Source organism: Ammospiza caudacuta, chromosome 12, assembly GCF_027887145.1.
Source record: "Ammospiza caudacuta isolate bAmmCau1 chromosome 12, bAmmCau1.pri, whole genome shotgun sequence".
NCBI lineage: Eukaryota > Metazoa > Chordata > Aves > Passeriformes > Passerellidae > Ammospiza > Ammospiza caudacuta.
The window spans coordinates 16,896,885-16,913,590 of record NC_080604.1 but is presented as its reverse complement, the minus strand read 5'-3'; the positions used below and the strand labels follow the sequence as shown (position 1 = coordinate 16,913,590).

Sequence of the window (16,706 nt, the reverse complement as noted above, 5' to 3'; positions counted from 1 at the left end):
AGAGCTGGACCAGAACTACCTTTTTCTGCAAGAAACAGCGATGGACAAATCTTGCTGAGACTTTCAAAGACCAGGTTAGGAGGAAAGATGGATTTCCTGTGATTTACCTTAATGAAGGGTGGAGGAGATTTCTCCTCATTGTGTGTTCTTGCAATTTCACCCAGTTATGCCTTGTTATTTACAGTGGTCTTTCTCCAAAATGAGGAGAATTTTGAGAATTTCTCTAAAATAAGGAGCTGAAAACCCCTTCCTCTCCCACAGCTTTGAGGGTGAGAAACATTAACCCTTAGAAGAGATTTAAAACAGGATAAAACTTCTATGACACAGAAAGATCCTGCAGTAACATCATGTTTTAGCATATCATATAAACCTGAGAAAAGCTAAACATCCATTTGTCAGCTTCTCCCACCAAGTTTCACCTTTTATTTTTGTAGATTACATTGTTAAAAGCCCCACTATTTTTTGGGGGGTTGTTTTTCAGAAGGTTAGTTTATTTTACTTAACTAATATCTAGATAGAGAGTAAACAAAATTTCAAAGGGGTCACATGGCCATTTCTGCAAGTCTTTCATTCAAGCCATTTATCAAACCTTTAATAACAGCCACTGACGTGTGAGAAATGTTAACAGAGAATGAATGTTAAAAAAAAAAAAAGAAAAGTAAGTGTTTTGCAAGGTGCTCCAGCCACAGCCCCAGAGATCAGTGTGATTCATGGAACAGATTTCCTTCTCTCTCAGGAAACCGTGCTGCAAAAGGACACAGCGGGCTACTGACACATTCCTGCTGTAAAAGCAAAGCATGCAACTAGAAATCAAGTAACTGTTTTATTTTCACCCCATGCCTGCACATGCTGCATCCTGTCTTTTATTTTCTTGTAACAATCAGATGCTTTTCTAGGTATTCAATATCATGTTCAGTGAGTTCCTTAAACCTGGGCAAATTCTTCTGAGCCAGATTTAAGAAAAAATCCCATCTGGAAAACTTGAGTGATAATTAAGGTTGTGACACTGGCATCATTGCCATGTGAAGGGATAGGTAGTTTTATTCATAAAAAAAAAAAAAAAAATCTCAGCAACTTCTGCAAGCAAGAGCAAGCACAACAAAAGCATGCACTGAGTTGTCTCCCATTAACAGCACAGATCAAATGAGCCAATGCAACTGCTTCAGCTTTGCCTAAATAAACGCCTGGATCAGTCATCAAAGTGGAATTGTTTTCCACAACACACTTCCTTGAGCAACCCAGATAGCCTTTGTGCTGGCCCCAGAGGTGATGTAATGGGAAAGGCTCTGAGGCAGTGTCAGAGCCCTGCAGATTGCTCAAACCCCAAAGCCAGGGCTGCAGCCTCCAGGTGCGCGCTCAGCACCGACCCTCAATGTGATTAATGGCTTTTTCCAAAGCCTTGTGTTAACGCAGAGAGTCAACTTTAACAAATTATGGATGATCTGGGGGAGGATCCAGTCACCTGGAGACTGCCATGTGCAAGGAAGCTGTGCCAGCCTACAGAACCTGGGTTTCTCATAGATGAGCCAGGCGACGCTCAGCACTGCCTACAATCACTGTGGTACACACACACACACACACACACACACAACTCCTGTCTGCCCTGCTCTCTACCAGAGAAAGATATTTGGGACAACTACTGCCCCCAAAAAAAAGCCTTCAGCCAAAGAAAACCATCAGTCCTGTTGGAACCAATCTGAAAACGCTCCCGCTCTAGAACCAGCAGCCCCTCCTGACCACATCCAAGTGTGGGCTCTGTTCAAAACCACAGAAGGCACCTAAAGTCCCAAGGAAATGCCTCACACAGAGGCACCACTTCAAACAATGCCATTCAGCAATGATTAGTCAAACTGGAGGTAAGCAGCTCAAAACAAGATAAAATTATAAAACAGCACTTAACAAGAGAAGCAAATCTCTTTCACTTACCCCTCACATTGTAGCTTGGGACCATGACAGATATTCCAAGTATCATAAGGCTTCCCCATGCACTCAAAAATATCCAGCACACCCCAGATGAATTCCATCCTCCCAAAAAAAGGACAAGTCCAAGGGCTAAAGACAAGAAGTCACCTGAAGTATAGCTCTGGTATTTCTGGCAAAATAACCAGAAAATGTAAGAAAAAAAAAAAAGGCCCCACCTGCAACTTCAGCCTCAGGGCTCCCTGGAAGGATAAAGGCTTGGGGCAGTGCAGGTGGTGCTGGCAGGTTAATAGCCCACAGCTGCTTCCTCCCCACAGGTGTAGCTCATCCAGGGACCCAAGCAAACACACCCTGCACCCCATAAATGCTGGAGAGAGCACAAATTACCTCTGCTGCAGCCAGCCCTGGTTCAGAGGGATGGTTTGTGTAGCTAAGGGCTTGTACAGCATCAGATGGTGGTGATGTAGGAGAAGGGAAGGAGTTCAGCTCCCCGTCCTTCTCTCAGCAAGCCTGTGCATAGGCACGTGGCTATTTACTGCTTTGTTACCAGCTGGAGTCAGTGACTGCAAAAGCCTCATCACAAAGGGGGGTAAGTGGAAGGTAAGAATGGCATTTTTTGTTTTCTTCTTTCACCTTCTTGGCTGGGGATTTTGTTGGACATTGCTAGTCCCCTAAGCTGTGCCCAGGGAGGGTTCCCTCTCAGTGCCCCAGGAGCAGGTGATGCTGCCACAGCTCTGTGAGCAGCAGAGGGGGTTGGTTGGTCTGCCCTGACCTTCAAGGGGTCTGAGTTTGGATCATCCAAAAGAAAATATTGTCCAGGGTAACTAGAACACAGAGGCTTTGGCCAAGTGGGATGGAAGGGAATAATAGAGGCCTCCTGGAGAAAAACATAAAAGCTGAAGAACAAAAGAAACCCTAGGTGAATTTAGCTCCTCTCTGGAGCAGCAGAGATGTGAAGGTAGAAGTTCTACACAGTTTCTTCTAACCCAAGAGACAAATCACATCCTGCTGGAGTGTTTCAGTTCTGAGGGTATTGTCTTCTTTAAATTTGGGTGGCAGGGAGCATAAGGCAGCTTGTGCCTCTTCACACAGTGCTTCCTCAGATCACAGGCTGGTAGGGGATTCAGGCTCACTATTTCTGAGGGAACTCTTCATCACAGTGTGCCTTTCTGCAGAGCTGATGGGAGCAGCCTCCTTAGGGCCAAAGGAATGCAATCCTCCTGGGATACAATGGAAACAGTTGTTCTGCATCCCTGGAACTTCCCCTGGTTGCTCACATCTTGTGGGAGCTGCAGGCGTGTGTGGGAAATGGGTGTCACACACTGAGCTGATGCACAAATCCCAAACATCCATCACTGAGCTGTGGACAAAGCTGTCCAGCTCCTGCATGATGGTGTGGCATTGCCAGAGACTCATTCATGTGCCATGGCAGGCTCTGAGAGAAGCTTGAGACATTTTCCATCCATTGCTTCCCCTGTTTCTAATTAGTTATGGCATTGGCATAAACTGGGATCTGTGTCTACTAAGCCTTCATCTGCTCTTCCTTATTCCCACATGAAGTCGTAATCCTTCATGCCATCCCAACTGTTGCACTGTGGGAGTCATTTAGGGTGCCTCAAACCAGAGGATCATCCCTCAGGTACTGAACAAACAGAATAACTGTGGAGGAAAACAGGCCTTGTGTCACAGGCTGCTGGTGAGAACACATGTGCTGGCACGGGGACACCAAGAGAGGAGTGGAACAGAGGCTGATGTATCCACAGAAGAATTTGAAGAACAATCATGAGATTTTACACATGGCAGATGTCTAAGATATTTTGAGAGATTCTTCTCAGAGCCTCTAAGCCACAGCAGGGCCCTGCCACATATTTTGTTCTTCCCCTAATGATGCTGTGCCATTTGTATTGCAGTATTGATGCACTCCTGGGTGGTACCAGCAGGATGAGGAGTGTGGTTAATGGCTGGCTTCAAGGGCCAAACAGAAATATCAGCCTGCAGCTCAATCCCTAGCCGAGAATGAGGCACTCAAGCAAGGAAACAGATTTCTTTCCTAAACAAGGGATCAAAGTATGATGAAGCAGTGGACAAATCTTAATATCTTCCAGCCAGATGAAGCAACAAAAGACAGCTTGGTAGTAACAGCCCAGAGTAATCAAGGAGGCAGTAATTGAGTCCCAATAAAAGTTGTCACAAGGTATCTTGCCCCACTTCCAGTGTGGATAAAGATCAAGGACACAAGTTGAGAAAAACTAGCTCTGCCCTGTAAAGGCAGTGCTTGCTTGCCAGATGCTCCCAGAGCCTGGCTGCTGTGGCCATTCTGCAATCATCCTCCTTTGATTGTTTTATGGGATCTGGACCTCTGAGAGCAGCCCCAACTTGTGCAACCCTCACTGAGCCTGCCCTGGAAACCCTGCCAGGCAGAGCCCACCCCTGCTGATGGTGCCCTTCAGCTGTGGAATAACGACTGGACACTGAGCTATTAAATAAATGTGTTTATTAATTCTATATTTAAATGTTTATTAATAATTAACATAGCTACTCAGCTTGGCAGGTTTTTATTTTTCAGCAGGCACCCTGCATTTACTCCATGTGGGTTTTTCCTTATCTGAGCCCACAGAGAGGTCAGGGCTGTTTTGGGGCAGGGTGAGTTACCTTTTTTTGCCATGGAAGTCAAGTCAACAGCCATCAGCAAGGAAATGCAAACTTTACTCTGGGAACCCTTTGGAGCCCACTGCTTTTATTAAGCAAGCTTGTGGCTCATCTTCCCACTTACACAGAGGCAAGAGCTTACAGTAAAATAAAGCATCTGTTTTTCAGCTACACATGGATTCCTAGCCCTTTCTAGAGACTTATCCAGAGTGAATAATTAGTCTTTATTAAAGCATCCCTATCTGAAAGGTATTAAACTCCTCCACCACTATTTCTAAGTATTTTTTCTATTATTCTCTGAGCAGGGGCAGGTGACTCCAATTTTATCTGCAGCAGGATTCCAGTCTTCCTTGCTCCACTTTTATCTTTTCATCTAGCACATTCCTCTGTGGCTGCAGGAACTTCATGCTTCCCTCTCAGCCTAGAGGTGAGAGCGAGGAGCAGAAGTTGCACCATGTAATTATGGTTATTATGCCAGCTAATAGAGCTCCTCATGGCACAAACACTGCTGGGAACAGCTTTGCTCTTGCTCTTGGAGGCTTGGCACGGATCTGAGTCCAAGCCCAGATCTGAAGAGCAAAGCCCAAACCCTGCCAGCTCACACATGGGGCCAAACCTTTCCCTGGGCTTGGGGAAACCTCTGGGTTTTGGAGTTCAAGCAGGATTAGTGTAATGTTGTGCTGGAATGTGTGATCCAAGCAGACAGTGCTCAGACTTCAGGTCTACCAGCTTTTCTTCCTGCACTTGGACTCAGTCCATTGCCTTGTCTACCAAAATAAAAAAGCTTTTAAGTGTAATCTCCAGGTTTGAGTACTACAGGTTTACATTCAAACCCTCATTCTTACCATATATTTTGCCCATCCAAATGGCAGGCAATATCCTAGTGCTGTTTCTTTCTCTCTTCCTTTTGTCTTGACAAGAAACTGCTCTCATGCTGTTTTGCTTTTAGAAAAATGAGATAAATACACGGACATTTATACAACAGTTTTATGAGAAGTCCTTCAGTATGGGATAAAAAGGAATCAGAGGTGGCAAAGTTGTGACAGAACTTGGATGTGGTTAATTGGATCTACTTATTTGCACCATTTTTTACTAACTGCCTGTGTCAGTCCTGAGCTCAGAAAGCAATTTAACTCATTGCCTGTGAAAAATGAAATGACAGCAGCTACTCAAGTGAACTTTCACATTAAGGAAGCATGATCTGCTCTTGATCAAAGACCTTGTGTTCCTGGAGGACCAGAGTTCAAGCACCAGCCTCTCATTTCAAGAGGAGAAAAGGTTTCTGTGTCATTGCAAGGTAAATTTCAGAGTTTGAGGCCAAGGTAAACTTTCATGTCAGCACTGTCTGTGACCCTGTGCTGAAGCTTCACTTGATCATCTCTTCCTTTAATTCTCACTGTCATATTCTGCCTCCTGCTCAGCTGAATTGGCTTCCCCCATTTCAGCAGTGAGGAGTGATGTTATCACTTGTGCATCACGTCATGCAGCTTGTACCAACAAAACAAGCTCTGAGGAGTGGGGTTGGCATCCAAGACACCAGCTTTCGGTGCCAACAAGCCATAGAATTGTCCTTGCAGGTCTGGTGTAACCAGAACAGCTAATAAACCTCTGGAATGCTGATGCTGTGGTTGATCTGGTCACACCAGAGAAACCATCTCTTGCAGCTGGGATGGCAGGAGCCAATTCATGAGAAGCTGATAGCAAAGGCCACTCTAGAGATGTGTTAATGTGACTGTTGCTGTGCTGAGTAATCACTGTGACTCTGTCACACCTGCTGAAAACTTTTTAAGCATTTGGCATCATGACAATATTGATTGGAACCTCAGTGCACCCACGTTGACAATACAAGGGGTTGAAGCCATAGCAGCAGTCATTTTGCAAACCTCAACACCACTGGTGCTGGGTGTAAAGCCATCGTGAAAGTTATTAGAAGAAGACAAATCTTGTTACAGATGGATTTGTTGCTCTGCAAATAGGAGGGAATGAAAAATGTCAAATGCAAGGATGGTCAAAAAGAGCAAAGGTCCATCCTTTGCTATTTTGCTGTCTCCAACCTTCAGCCTGCCCCAGGAGAAGTCAGATGCAGCCTTCCCAAAGCCTGACAGCACTGCCATAGCTGCCCATGCAGTGTGACACCTCTGGGTGCTCTGCCATCCCCAGGGCTCCTCCTCAATGCTGGGTCTTGCAGTGAAAGCAAAGACATCTGTGAAAGGCAGCTGCAGATCCTGGGTGGGTAGAAGTTAATTGGAAGGTCTAGCTTGCAAATCAAACCAGAGAGAGATTTCTGCAGAAACCAGGAGACAAACTCAGCTCATGCTGGAGATGAAGGGTGCCCTGAGCCTGGGGCTCCTGTGAGTTCCTGGCTGTGCCCCAGGAGTGTGGGGTCAGCCCAGGTGAATCATCTGGGGCTGCTTCCCCAGCTGTAGAGCAGGGTAATGCTTCTGTTCTCACCTCAGCTTGTCTCCTCTGTTTAGATTTCAAGCTCCTCAGGGCTGTGTCTGATACATGTATGTACAGTTCCTGGCTTAATAGAGTCATGATCCAAACTGAAGCCTCCAGGCACTCCTGGATGTTATAGCATTGCTAATTTCACAAGAGGCTGCAATCAAATTCCTGTATAGGGGGAAAAAAACCCCCTGAAAAATCCCCAAAAGGAATAAAGCAAGCTATTAAAAACTGAGGAATATTTTTGCTGAAGTGGAAATAATGGTACTTTGTCCCAAAATGTATAAAATATGTATTGCAATTAAATCCTCTATTGGCAAATTGCTCTACAATTAAAAAACACCGAAGCTTGAGTGAGGCAATTAGAATAATAGTAGAGTGTTAATTATAGTTTGATGGATTCTGCATGCTGTCAGCAATTACCTTCCAAGTGTGCACTTCTGAACCGACTCCAAATCCACAAAAAGACACCGGCAGAATTAGAAGTATCTTCCGTGTTGGCATGCCTCTGCCATTTTAAAATTTGTTTTCATTAATACTTTTATAAGCTATTTAATTAGATTTAATGAGGTTTGAGGAAGAAACATCCTCCATGCTGCACACAGGCTCCAGCACAGGCATTGACTTGGGGATGAGGGAGAGCACAACTGCGAAGAGCTTTATTTCCTCCCAGCTGCCCTTTCCTCTGTGCAAGGATATCTTGCAAGGTAAATTTCAGAGGGGTCCAGCGGATTTGCTTCTAGCTTTCTGTTTCATTAAGGTTATCTAAAGATTTTGGATCTCTCTGTCTCTCCACATGGGAAACCCCATACTTACCATCTTGCCCTAATATTAAAAAATATTGACATGAGTTGTTGAAGTTAATTAAAAAGCCTGGTTGTCAAATCTGAGAACACTTTAAAAGAAGCAAAAAAGTCTCTTTATTTCTATGGTACCATCCCTACTGAGCAGGAGAAATCCTCTCCATAAAAGTGCTTTTGGGTCCAGCAGATTTGACTGCTGTGTGTCAGGCATCTGGCTGAGAAGCTAAAAAATCCCTGTGTGTTGTGTCAAATACAATTAATGGTTCCATTGACCACTTTGTAAGAAATCTAGAAGAAAAGGAGAATAGGCAGGGGGTGGGAATGTCCTCACCCAGAGTGACAGCTTCCCAAAATTGCGTTTCTCTCACACCTTCCCTCACACCATCAAGGCAGCATTTCATTACTGTGAGCACTGGTGCTGATGGTTGAGAAAGACCTTGGAAGATTTTTGCTCAGTTTTGGGACTGCAGGCAGGAATGCTGAAGCTCAGGCATTCAAAAACCAAATTGCTCATCACTCTAAAGGCTGGCTTGTCACCTGCCTTCCTCCTCTGTCAGTTGCTGATAAGGCTCCAGTGTGCTGCCTTCTCTTGCTGCTGGTTCTTACTGATGGGTATGGAGAACAGCTGTGCCTTCATCCTCCTCATCATACTCATGGAGCTGCAAAACTCCACGTCCTGCATGGGGAAGAGACACTGAGGTTTTGACATGGGACTATCACAGCCTGTGGGCTAAATGGAGTTTCCTTGGTTGGGATACCAGCAAATTCAACTTCATACTTGTTTATTTTGCTCATCTGAACCTACTCTCTAGGTGACAGCAATCCAGCTTTGATGCTTTTCATGACTTTGTACAGCTGAGGTCCCACTCTGAACAGCCTGAAATGCCATTGCCCTGGGATTTTTTGGGAAAGGATGAGCAGCATGACTGGAGCATCCTGCAGTGCAATGCCCCGTTCTGTCACAGGAAGGAAATTCGGCTCTGTCCCTGCACGCAGGAGGGATCTGCACTAAAAGGTTGCAAATTTAATTAAAGGCAGTAGAAGCAGCATTGCCCTGTGATATCTAAAATATCAGGGCAATGTGATTTAACTCCTTACAGCAGTAAGGGGTTAAATCACACTGGCTTGGTATTTTAGATACATCCTGCCGTAAGGGGTTAAATCACATTCTGCCCTCTGTGGGTGCGCTGAGCGCTCCTAGAGCTTCCCTCCCTAAAAGCTGTGCTGGACCACGTCCAAACCTGACCCAGGGCAGCGGATGCTCTCCGGTGAGCTCGGGAGCGCCTCTCGCTCGGTGCGGTCCTGGAGCGCAGGGATGCTCCAAATGAGCCGTGCCCGCGATGCTGCGGGTGCAGCCCCGGTGGGTCGGGCTCGGTGCCCTCTCCATCGGCCCCGAGCTGGGTTCCCCCACCTACGGGCACATTTGGGACCCGCAGCCGCGCTCAGGTGCGCTCTGGAACGCGCGTCAAGAACTGACCCGCTCCTCCCACGCGTGTCCCTGCGAGTGCAGCCCCACGGCAGCGTCGTGGCGTGCAGAGAAGCACAGTCCGGGGTGCGGGGATGCCCCGGGCCCGGGTGTTCCCGGAATTGTCGGGATTTACGGCCGGGGGGGTTCGGGAGCGCGGGTCCCAGCGGCCCCTTTAAGAGCGGCAGCGCGGGGGGGGCGCCCGCCCGCGTTCACACCTGGAGTGGGAAAGGGGGGCGGGCCCCGCCGCCCGTGATTGACGGGCCACGAGCACCAATGGGGCGGCGCGGCGCCGCAAAGGGGGGACTCCTGACCAATGGCGGCTCGGCGGGGGCCGCCAGGCAGCCAATGGGCGGGCGCGCGGGGGGCGGCGCGGCTACATGTTGCGGTGTCGCCAACGTGGGTCCGCGGCGAGCGGCGCTCGGGCCGGGCGGCAGCGGCGGCGGCTGCGACCCCGCGGGAGCGCACCGGGACCGGCCGGCGCCCGCCGAGCCTGAGCCGTGCGGCGCGGAGCGGCAAGAGGAGGAGCAGCGACAGCAGCAGGCGGCGCTTCCCGCGGCGGGGACGCGGATTTGACCCGCCCGGCAGTGCCCGGTGGATGCCGGTGCCGTAGCGCCCCGCGGGGCCGGCGGCCGAGGCGATGCTGCGGACGGCGGAGCGGCGCTGAGCGCTCCCGCCGCCTCCTCCTCTCGCCGCGGACGTTGCCCGGTGCCGGATACAAAATGGCGCTGCCGTCACGGGCGGCGGCGGCGCTGCTGCTGCTGGGGCTGCTGCGCTCGGCCGCCGGCGGCTGCCCCGCGGGCTGCGCCTGCGGCGGGGACACGCTGAGCTGCGGCGGGCTGGCGCTGCCCGCCCTGCCCCGGGACCTGCCCCGCTGGCCGCGGCACGTGTGAGTACCGGGGGCACCCGCGGGAACGGGGCGGGGGGTTCGGGCAGCCAAGCCAGCGCTCTCTGGCTTGTTGTCAAGGCAGGAGAACTTAAAACAGAAATCCCCGCAAAACTCCGGGTTAAGCTTCGCTTAAACAACTGGGCTGCGCGGTGCGGGATTTGTCCCGGGATCCGGTGTCCCCTCTGGCACCCACCGGGGCGGGGATGGCGGAGATGGAGGCGGCGGTGCGGTGCTGGTCCCGGGTGAAAGCTGCGGCTCCCTTCGGGGCTGGCCTCCGGTGTCCCGGAGGAAAGGGAGCCGGGAGCGGGTTTGGTCTCTCAGCAATGGGATCTGCTGGAGATAATGGCCAGCTCGGGCTCCCGAATCCTTATTAGGGCATCGTCCATCTATCCATCCATCTGTCCGTCTGTCCGCGCCGTCCCGGGCTGCGGAGCGGGGCGCGCCCCAATCCGGACCCCAGCGCCGCGGCCGCGCCCGCTCTTTTAGTGCTGGCTTTTAACGCTGCCAACTTTTTCGGCTGTGAAATTCGGGGAAGGAAAGGGAGGCGAGGGTTTCTGGGGAGTTTCGGTAAAACCCAGGTGTTTTCCAGCCGCGGCTGGCTGCGCTCCCTCCGTGCTCGCTGTAAAGCGAAGTCATTCAGCTGCGCTGTATCGTGTGTCCTGGGCGGCAGCGAGCTCAGAGCCCCGCACCTGGGGCTTGCTGCGGCACCCTGAGGTGTTTTTTTATTACAAGAAAGGTGATTTTAAGTGCTCAGGTTCGTGTCCAAGCGCAGGACGGTGTCTCTGCCATTTCCCGGTCAGCGCAGCGCGTTTTGACCGATGCTCGTGGAAACCGAAATAAAACATCGGACACTTAATGCTCAGGAGATTCGGGGGGAAAAGTGTGCTCAGCATTGACAGTTCGAGTGGTTTAACAGTCCAGGAGGACAGAGTATCTATATGCGCTCACAAACTTGTTATAAAGTGTCCCGAGCTGTTAGTTAACTTCGGGAAATCAGTATCCAGAAAGGGACAGGGAAACAGCGCTTCTGCTTCGGGGCCTTTCTGCTGTTTGAACAGATTCATAAATTATCGAATCTCTGAAACGCCTGGTTGTAATAGATACTGCTCAGCCCGGCCAGGAGAGAGGATGGTCACTGAAGTGTTGCTGGAGTTCGTCCAGCTCCTTATTGAAAAGAATTATTAGAGGTTTGTCGGGTTCTCCTGGTGGTATTCACTTTTAGCTGCAGAAATGCCTTGTTTTACATTAAATTATCGTGTCTCGTATCGAGAGGAGCGTGTGGCCTCTGCATTAAAGCCCTGACTCATCCCATTCACCTGTTGCTCTGAAGGATCTTTCCCTCACCTTTCAGAGCAAGCTTTTAATAATTCCAGCATTCCCATGCACCTCTTAAACTAGGACAGTGTATCTTTGTTTGGGCAAGGAAGGGCGTTAATAACCCCGACAAAATAAATTTATTGTTAGGTGTTTTTTCCGGAGTGCTAATACCCAGGAGTGTCTTTTTCAAATGGAGCAGGTTTTGGAGTGTCTTGAGTTCAATTCAGATTTTATTGGTGGAGGAACAGCACGTATAAATCTTCTGCTGTGGACCTGTGGGCTGTTGATCTTTTAGACACGTAGAATACGATGTGTAACTTTGCATACTGAAACTAACCAAGAGTTGGTTAAATGATGGCTGTTGTATTTGAAAATGCAACATTTAGGCTTTTTTTCCTCTCCATAGCTAGTGTAAAAAAGACGTTGAAGCTATTGCAAGTACTTTTGTTTCTAATTATTAAAAATTACTTAAAGTTACCTATTTCAGTTTAGAAGTACAAGGATGAAGCATGTTTTTCAGGCTTAGTGGGATCGTAAATGTTCATTTTTTGTGCAGAGAGTTGATAACTCACTTGTTTAAAAGCACCATGTGATAGCGAAAAGTGTGATACTCTTGTGCGAGTACCTCTGTTTCTTTTTGGATTTTTTTTTTTTTTTTTTTTTTTTTTTTTTGTTCTTAAAGAAAAAGAAGGGAAATGTAGCGATCCTCAGTGGTGCATGGCTGATGCAGGAGGGCAGCCCAGGGGGTGCGGGTTCTCCTGCCATACATTTGGGGGATCCAGGCGATGTTGGAGCTGCGCATCCCCATCTCCATCCCCGCTGGGCAGGCTGGGTCCCGCCGGAGCTGTTCGCTCCCCGCCGTGATAAGCTCGGGCATGTTGGATCGCTAATAGGAGACGAGATAAACCCCAGCTTCCAGCGGCTCTGGTGGCAGTGCTTTAACTTCATTAAGGCTCTATTGAACAATCCCTCCTTAGCAGTTTATCTTTATTCCTAACGAGTGCCACAATGCCGGGGCAGCGCTCGGAGTCGGTTTTCAGCGTGTTGGAGATAAAGCTTTTGTTTGTCGGCTTGGAAATGCGGCCGGGGAGGCTTCTGGAACAGACTTAATCACGCCGCGTATTTTGTCAACAGGACTATCAGTACCGAGGAAAATCGCTTTTTGAAACTATTGTTGTTCCTCTGCTGGCAGCAGAGCTCGGAGTTGTCATTTTTCTCCGAAGCTTTCAGAAGGAATAGCTGATACACAGTCGCTCACATTTAATGTTGTGTGTAGCATGGATGTTTTTCAGAGTTGTTTTTGATTTCTTTCTTCCTTAAAAGCAACAGGCAGCTCAGCACTGTGCAGCAGTTATATAAGTGTTCTTGACTTGCTGCACAGGGCACGTTGCAACACTGCCATGACCCATCCCGTGCTCGCAGCAGCACCAGCTGCAGCTGGGAAAGGGTTCCTGGTCCTGGGAAAGGTGCACAGAGCTCCTTTGCAGTGCCTCCATTTGCAGGTGCTTTAGTGTCTTGTGGTGTTTAAGTCTGAAGTTTGTTTTTACAGTAGAGTCTTACATGTGGCATCAAGTTTAGGGCTAAGCTTAAGTGCAGAACTCTTTGTGCCCCAAAACAGCCAGGGCTTCAGCAGTGTTGGTGATGTGGCACATCCCCTGCATCCTCTGCTTCTGTCTCTCCATGCATCTTGATTTTTGAGGAGTGACAGAAGAGTATTTAGCATTTATATTTCCTTTAGACATCATGTATGACTGACGGTGTTTTCCTTTTCTATTTAGTGATAAAGCAACAATATTTTAGGTACAGCTTTTGGTGAGAAGATTTAGGGACAGTGAGGCTATGGTTGGATTGTGAATTCATTGCTAGCACGGTCTTCAGCAAAGACAGTTTTTATTTTAAACAGAAGTATTGTAATGTGCATTTTTGACCCAAATGAGATATTTTGGGGGATATTGACCATCTGTGCATGGACCCTTCTGCCTCTGGGTCGGTGTGCTTGTGCCTGGCATGTCTGGGAGAAGGCAGCAGCCCCAGGAGAGCCGGGCTAAGAGCTGCTCTCTGTTTCCCAGGAAGGCTCCGGGGTTTGGTGTATGGATGAGCTGCCCCGAGGCACCAGCTGTGTGCGTGCTGGCTCTTTGCACGGTGCTGCTGCTCTCCGGAGGGACCAGGGCAAAGCGCCTGAATGCTTTTTAAAGTCCTGTGGGTGCCTGCCAGTGGTTTCAGGCTCTGGAAGTGCATTTGAACTAGGAGTCAGGAGCAGTCTCTTTCTGGGCTCAAGTGCATACACACAAAGATTTTTGTTTAGTGAAACTTAATGTTTGTGCTCAAAATTACCTGTAAATTTCATGCTAAACTGGGTGTCAGGTCCTGTAGCTTTGCTTTCACATGTTAAGGTAGCTTTGCTTGCTTGGTAAGGGGCTCTGCTGATGCTGGTGGCATGGGATTTTAATTTTTTGGGTTTGTTTTTTTTGGGAGAGCATAACTCTCTCTCGGGCTCTGGAGTAAGCCTGCTCCTGCAGATGCTGGAGGAGGAGTGGGGGACTCTCCTGCTGGGAGAGGGGAGTGCTGCTGGCAGTACCTCTCCTGCACGTCCTGCTTCCAGGCCTGCTGAAATAATGGAACAAAGATTAAGTCATGGTCACCCTGGGCTCCTGCCCCGCACAGCTGTGCAGCTCTCAGCGTGTGCTGGCTGCCCGGGGGGTTTGGAGGATGCCTTGGGACAGGGATGTGCCTTAGTGCAGGTGGCTGCTCCCTCTGGCCACCCAAACACCCTGCTGGTGATGCTCCAAGGGTTTTCCTGCTCAGGTGGGACATGCTTGGAGCTTGCAATGCCACACAGCTCTGGTGATGCTTCCCAGAGCTCTGTCCTTGCCAGTGGCTCTGCTCAGGACAGTCCCAGGGCTGAGGATGGCTCTGCACCCTGCAGGATTTCAGTGTCACACAGCTCTGGTGGTTAATGGAGCTCTGTCCTTGCCGGTGGCCCTGTTTGGGACAGTCCCAGGGCTGAGGATGGCTCTGCACCCTCAGCATTGCAGTGCCACACAGCTCTGGTGGTTAATGGAGCTCTGTCCTTGCCGGTGGCCCTGTTTGGGACAGTCCCAGGGCTGAGGATGGCTCTGCACCCTCAGCATTGCAGTGCCTGCCCTGGTGGGGAGCAGCAGAGCCTCTCCGGGCCGGCTGTTTAAGCACAAATAAATACATGTGCCTGCGAATAAATCCACCCTTCCTGTGCGAACATGTGTCGGTGGATTCGCTGACCACCCTCAGCATGCCGCAGTATTTATTTATCAGTTCCTACGGGAGGGCAGCAGTTAACACAAACCCTCTTTGCATCTGCTGTCTGAGCTTCTCATCTCCATCCCACACTGAGCCACGGCCGGGGCAGAAATTGGCTCATCGGACTAGGATTAAAAGCAAATACGAGCCTGATAAAAGAAAAAAATATACCCCCACTTTAGAAGCCCTTCTGGCTCTGCAGAAGCCCCTGGCTTCTAGTGAAAATCTTAGGACCTCCCGTGCATATTCCTGTCTCCTTTTGAGAAACTTCACGGCATTTAATCACTTTGAGACTTTTCCTCTCTGCAGTGACTGCAATTCGAAACGCAGGGGTCCCATACAAAAGAAGCAAGTGCTCAATGGGCTGTGTTAATATTCAGTGCCATTTACAATGGGTGCAGTTTGAAAAGGGGAGAATGGATGGTCTGGGAGCTGGGGGAGGAGGAGCTGCAGAGGGAAAATTCCCAGGACAGGGGAAACAGCGTCTCAGTAGGCAGTAGGAAAAAAAAAAAAAAAAAACCAAAAAAAAAACCCCAAACAAACCGAAAAAACCGAACACACCATCAAGTGTTCTCTAGAAAAACCAACTATTATGTGTTAGGTACAGCTTAATATTTTTTTTCTTTGCTTGTGCAAAGTGCTCCACAGTCTTCTGGATGTAAGGTTTGGGGGTGGCTGAGCTTTGCAGGATTTCCTGCTTGGAATTTAAGGAGCAAATGTGAGGTTGATTGTCTTATCTCTTTACTTGTTGGCATCAAGAACCTAAAAGTGGTAAACTAATACGTTTGGGACCCCAGACACTTTATCAAAGCACTTCAGGTACTTAAATGCTTCCTCGAGCATGGGTGAGCTTTCACTTCCCCGCTTAAGCTGCTGCTGGAGTTCTGTCTGATGGGGATTTGGGCAGATGTGGAAGTTTTTGAAGTGTAGCTTTATTTGCTGCGTGAGCCTCACCTGGTGCAGCACTGGAAGGGTGGTTCCAGACTGCAGCTTCACTGCTGCAAGGGCTCAAGGTGGTTTCATGTTGAGGCAAATCCCCCAAGAATTGTCCCGGAAATGCCCTTGTGACTGTGCTTGCACCTGGCTCATGAGTAGAGGAGCATCTCCCATGCAGGGCAGCTGGGAATTGCTGAGTGCCACCCTGGCCATGCCCAAGCACTGCCTGTCTTCGGCTCCTGAGAGCTTTGATCCATCCTAGAGGGGCTCAGGTTTTGCCTTGAACTTTGAGTGGTGCAAATTGGGATGACGGCTCTCATTGCTCGGTAGCCAGCTCTGCTCAGGGTTTGTGTATTGGCCCTGGCTGGTTTGTTAGCCGCACCCAGAAACTCTCAATTAGGGCTGCAGGGCTTTTAATTGATCTCGTTGGCTGCCCTGCCAGACACCTTGGATTGAGTTAGCTCAGCTCATCAGCTTTTAACACAATCATTTTGTGCTGCTAACCTAATCACCCCGTGTGACTCCCTTGTCTTGCAGCGCTGAGCTGGATGGGGTCATGTGGATGAATGCAGCACAGATAATTTAGACTGATGTTGCTTGGGAGAGCCATCTGTGGAAAATCCAGGCTTCAGGTTGAGCAGCTCTGCAGGACCTGGGCTGAGCAGGAATTAGCACCTCATGCGGGGTGAGGGAGTGATTTAACATAGAATTTAGCTTTGGTGAATAACAGTAAATAAATCACCTTGGTCTGGATTGTGGTTTCATAAAATACCTGGGCACCCCCTGACAGCTCTTCCTTGCTGGTTTTTGGTGGCATGTGAAGAAAGAAGCAGAGTGTGTGGCTCCAGGGTGTGCAGGAAGAAACAAAGGGTTTCTTCTTGCACACCCTGTTTCCTGCTACGTCCAGCTATTCAATAATGTACTACAATTTATTTTTTTTTTGTTTCCTAGCATGGACAGAGGCCTAAGTCAAGGACCAAGGTGCCGTTGTGCTAATGCACCACAT

The 16,706-nt window shown here is 49.0% G+C and overlaps 1 protein-coding gene across 1 annotated transcript in view; it reads left to right on the top strand.

The window, feature by feature from the left end:
• The first annotated feature begins 9,993 nt into the window (after positions 1–9,993).
• Positions 9,994–16,706, top strand: part of LRIG1 (leucine rich repeats and immunoglobulin like domains 1) — a 93,014-nt gene continuing 86,301 nt past the window's right edge. Inside the window, exon 1 of the mRNA XM_058812682.1 lies at positions 9,994–10,171. Coding sequence (XP_058668665.1) covers positions 10,005–10,171 — 167 coding nt within the window. The 5' untranslated portion in view covers positions 9,994–10,004. The remainder of the gene's footprint in view (positions 10,172–16,706) is intronic.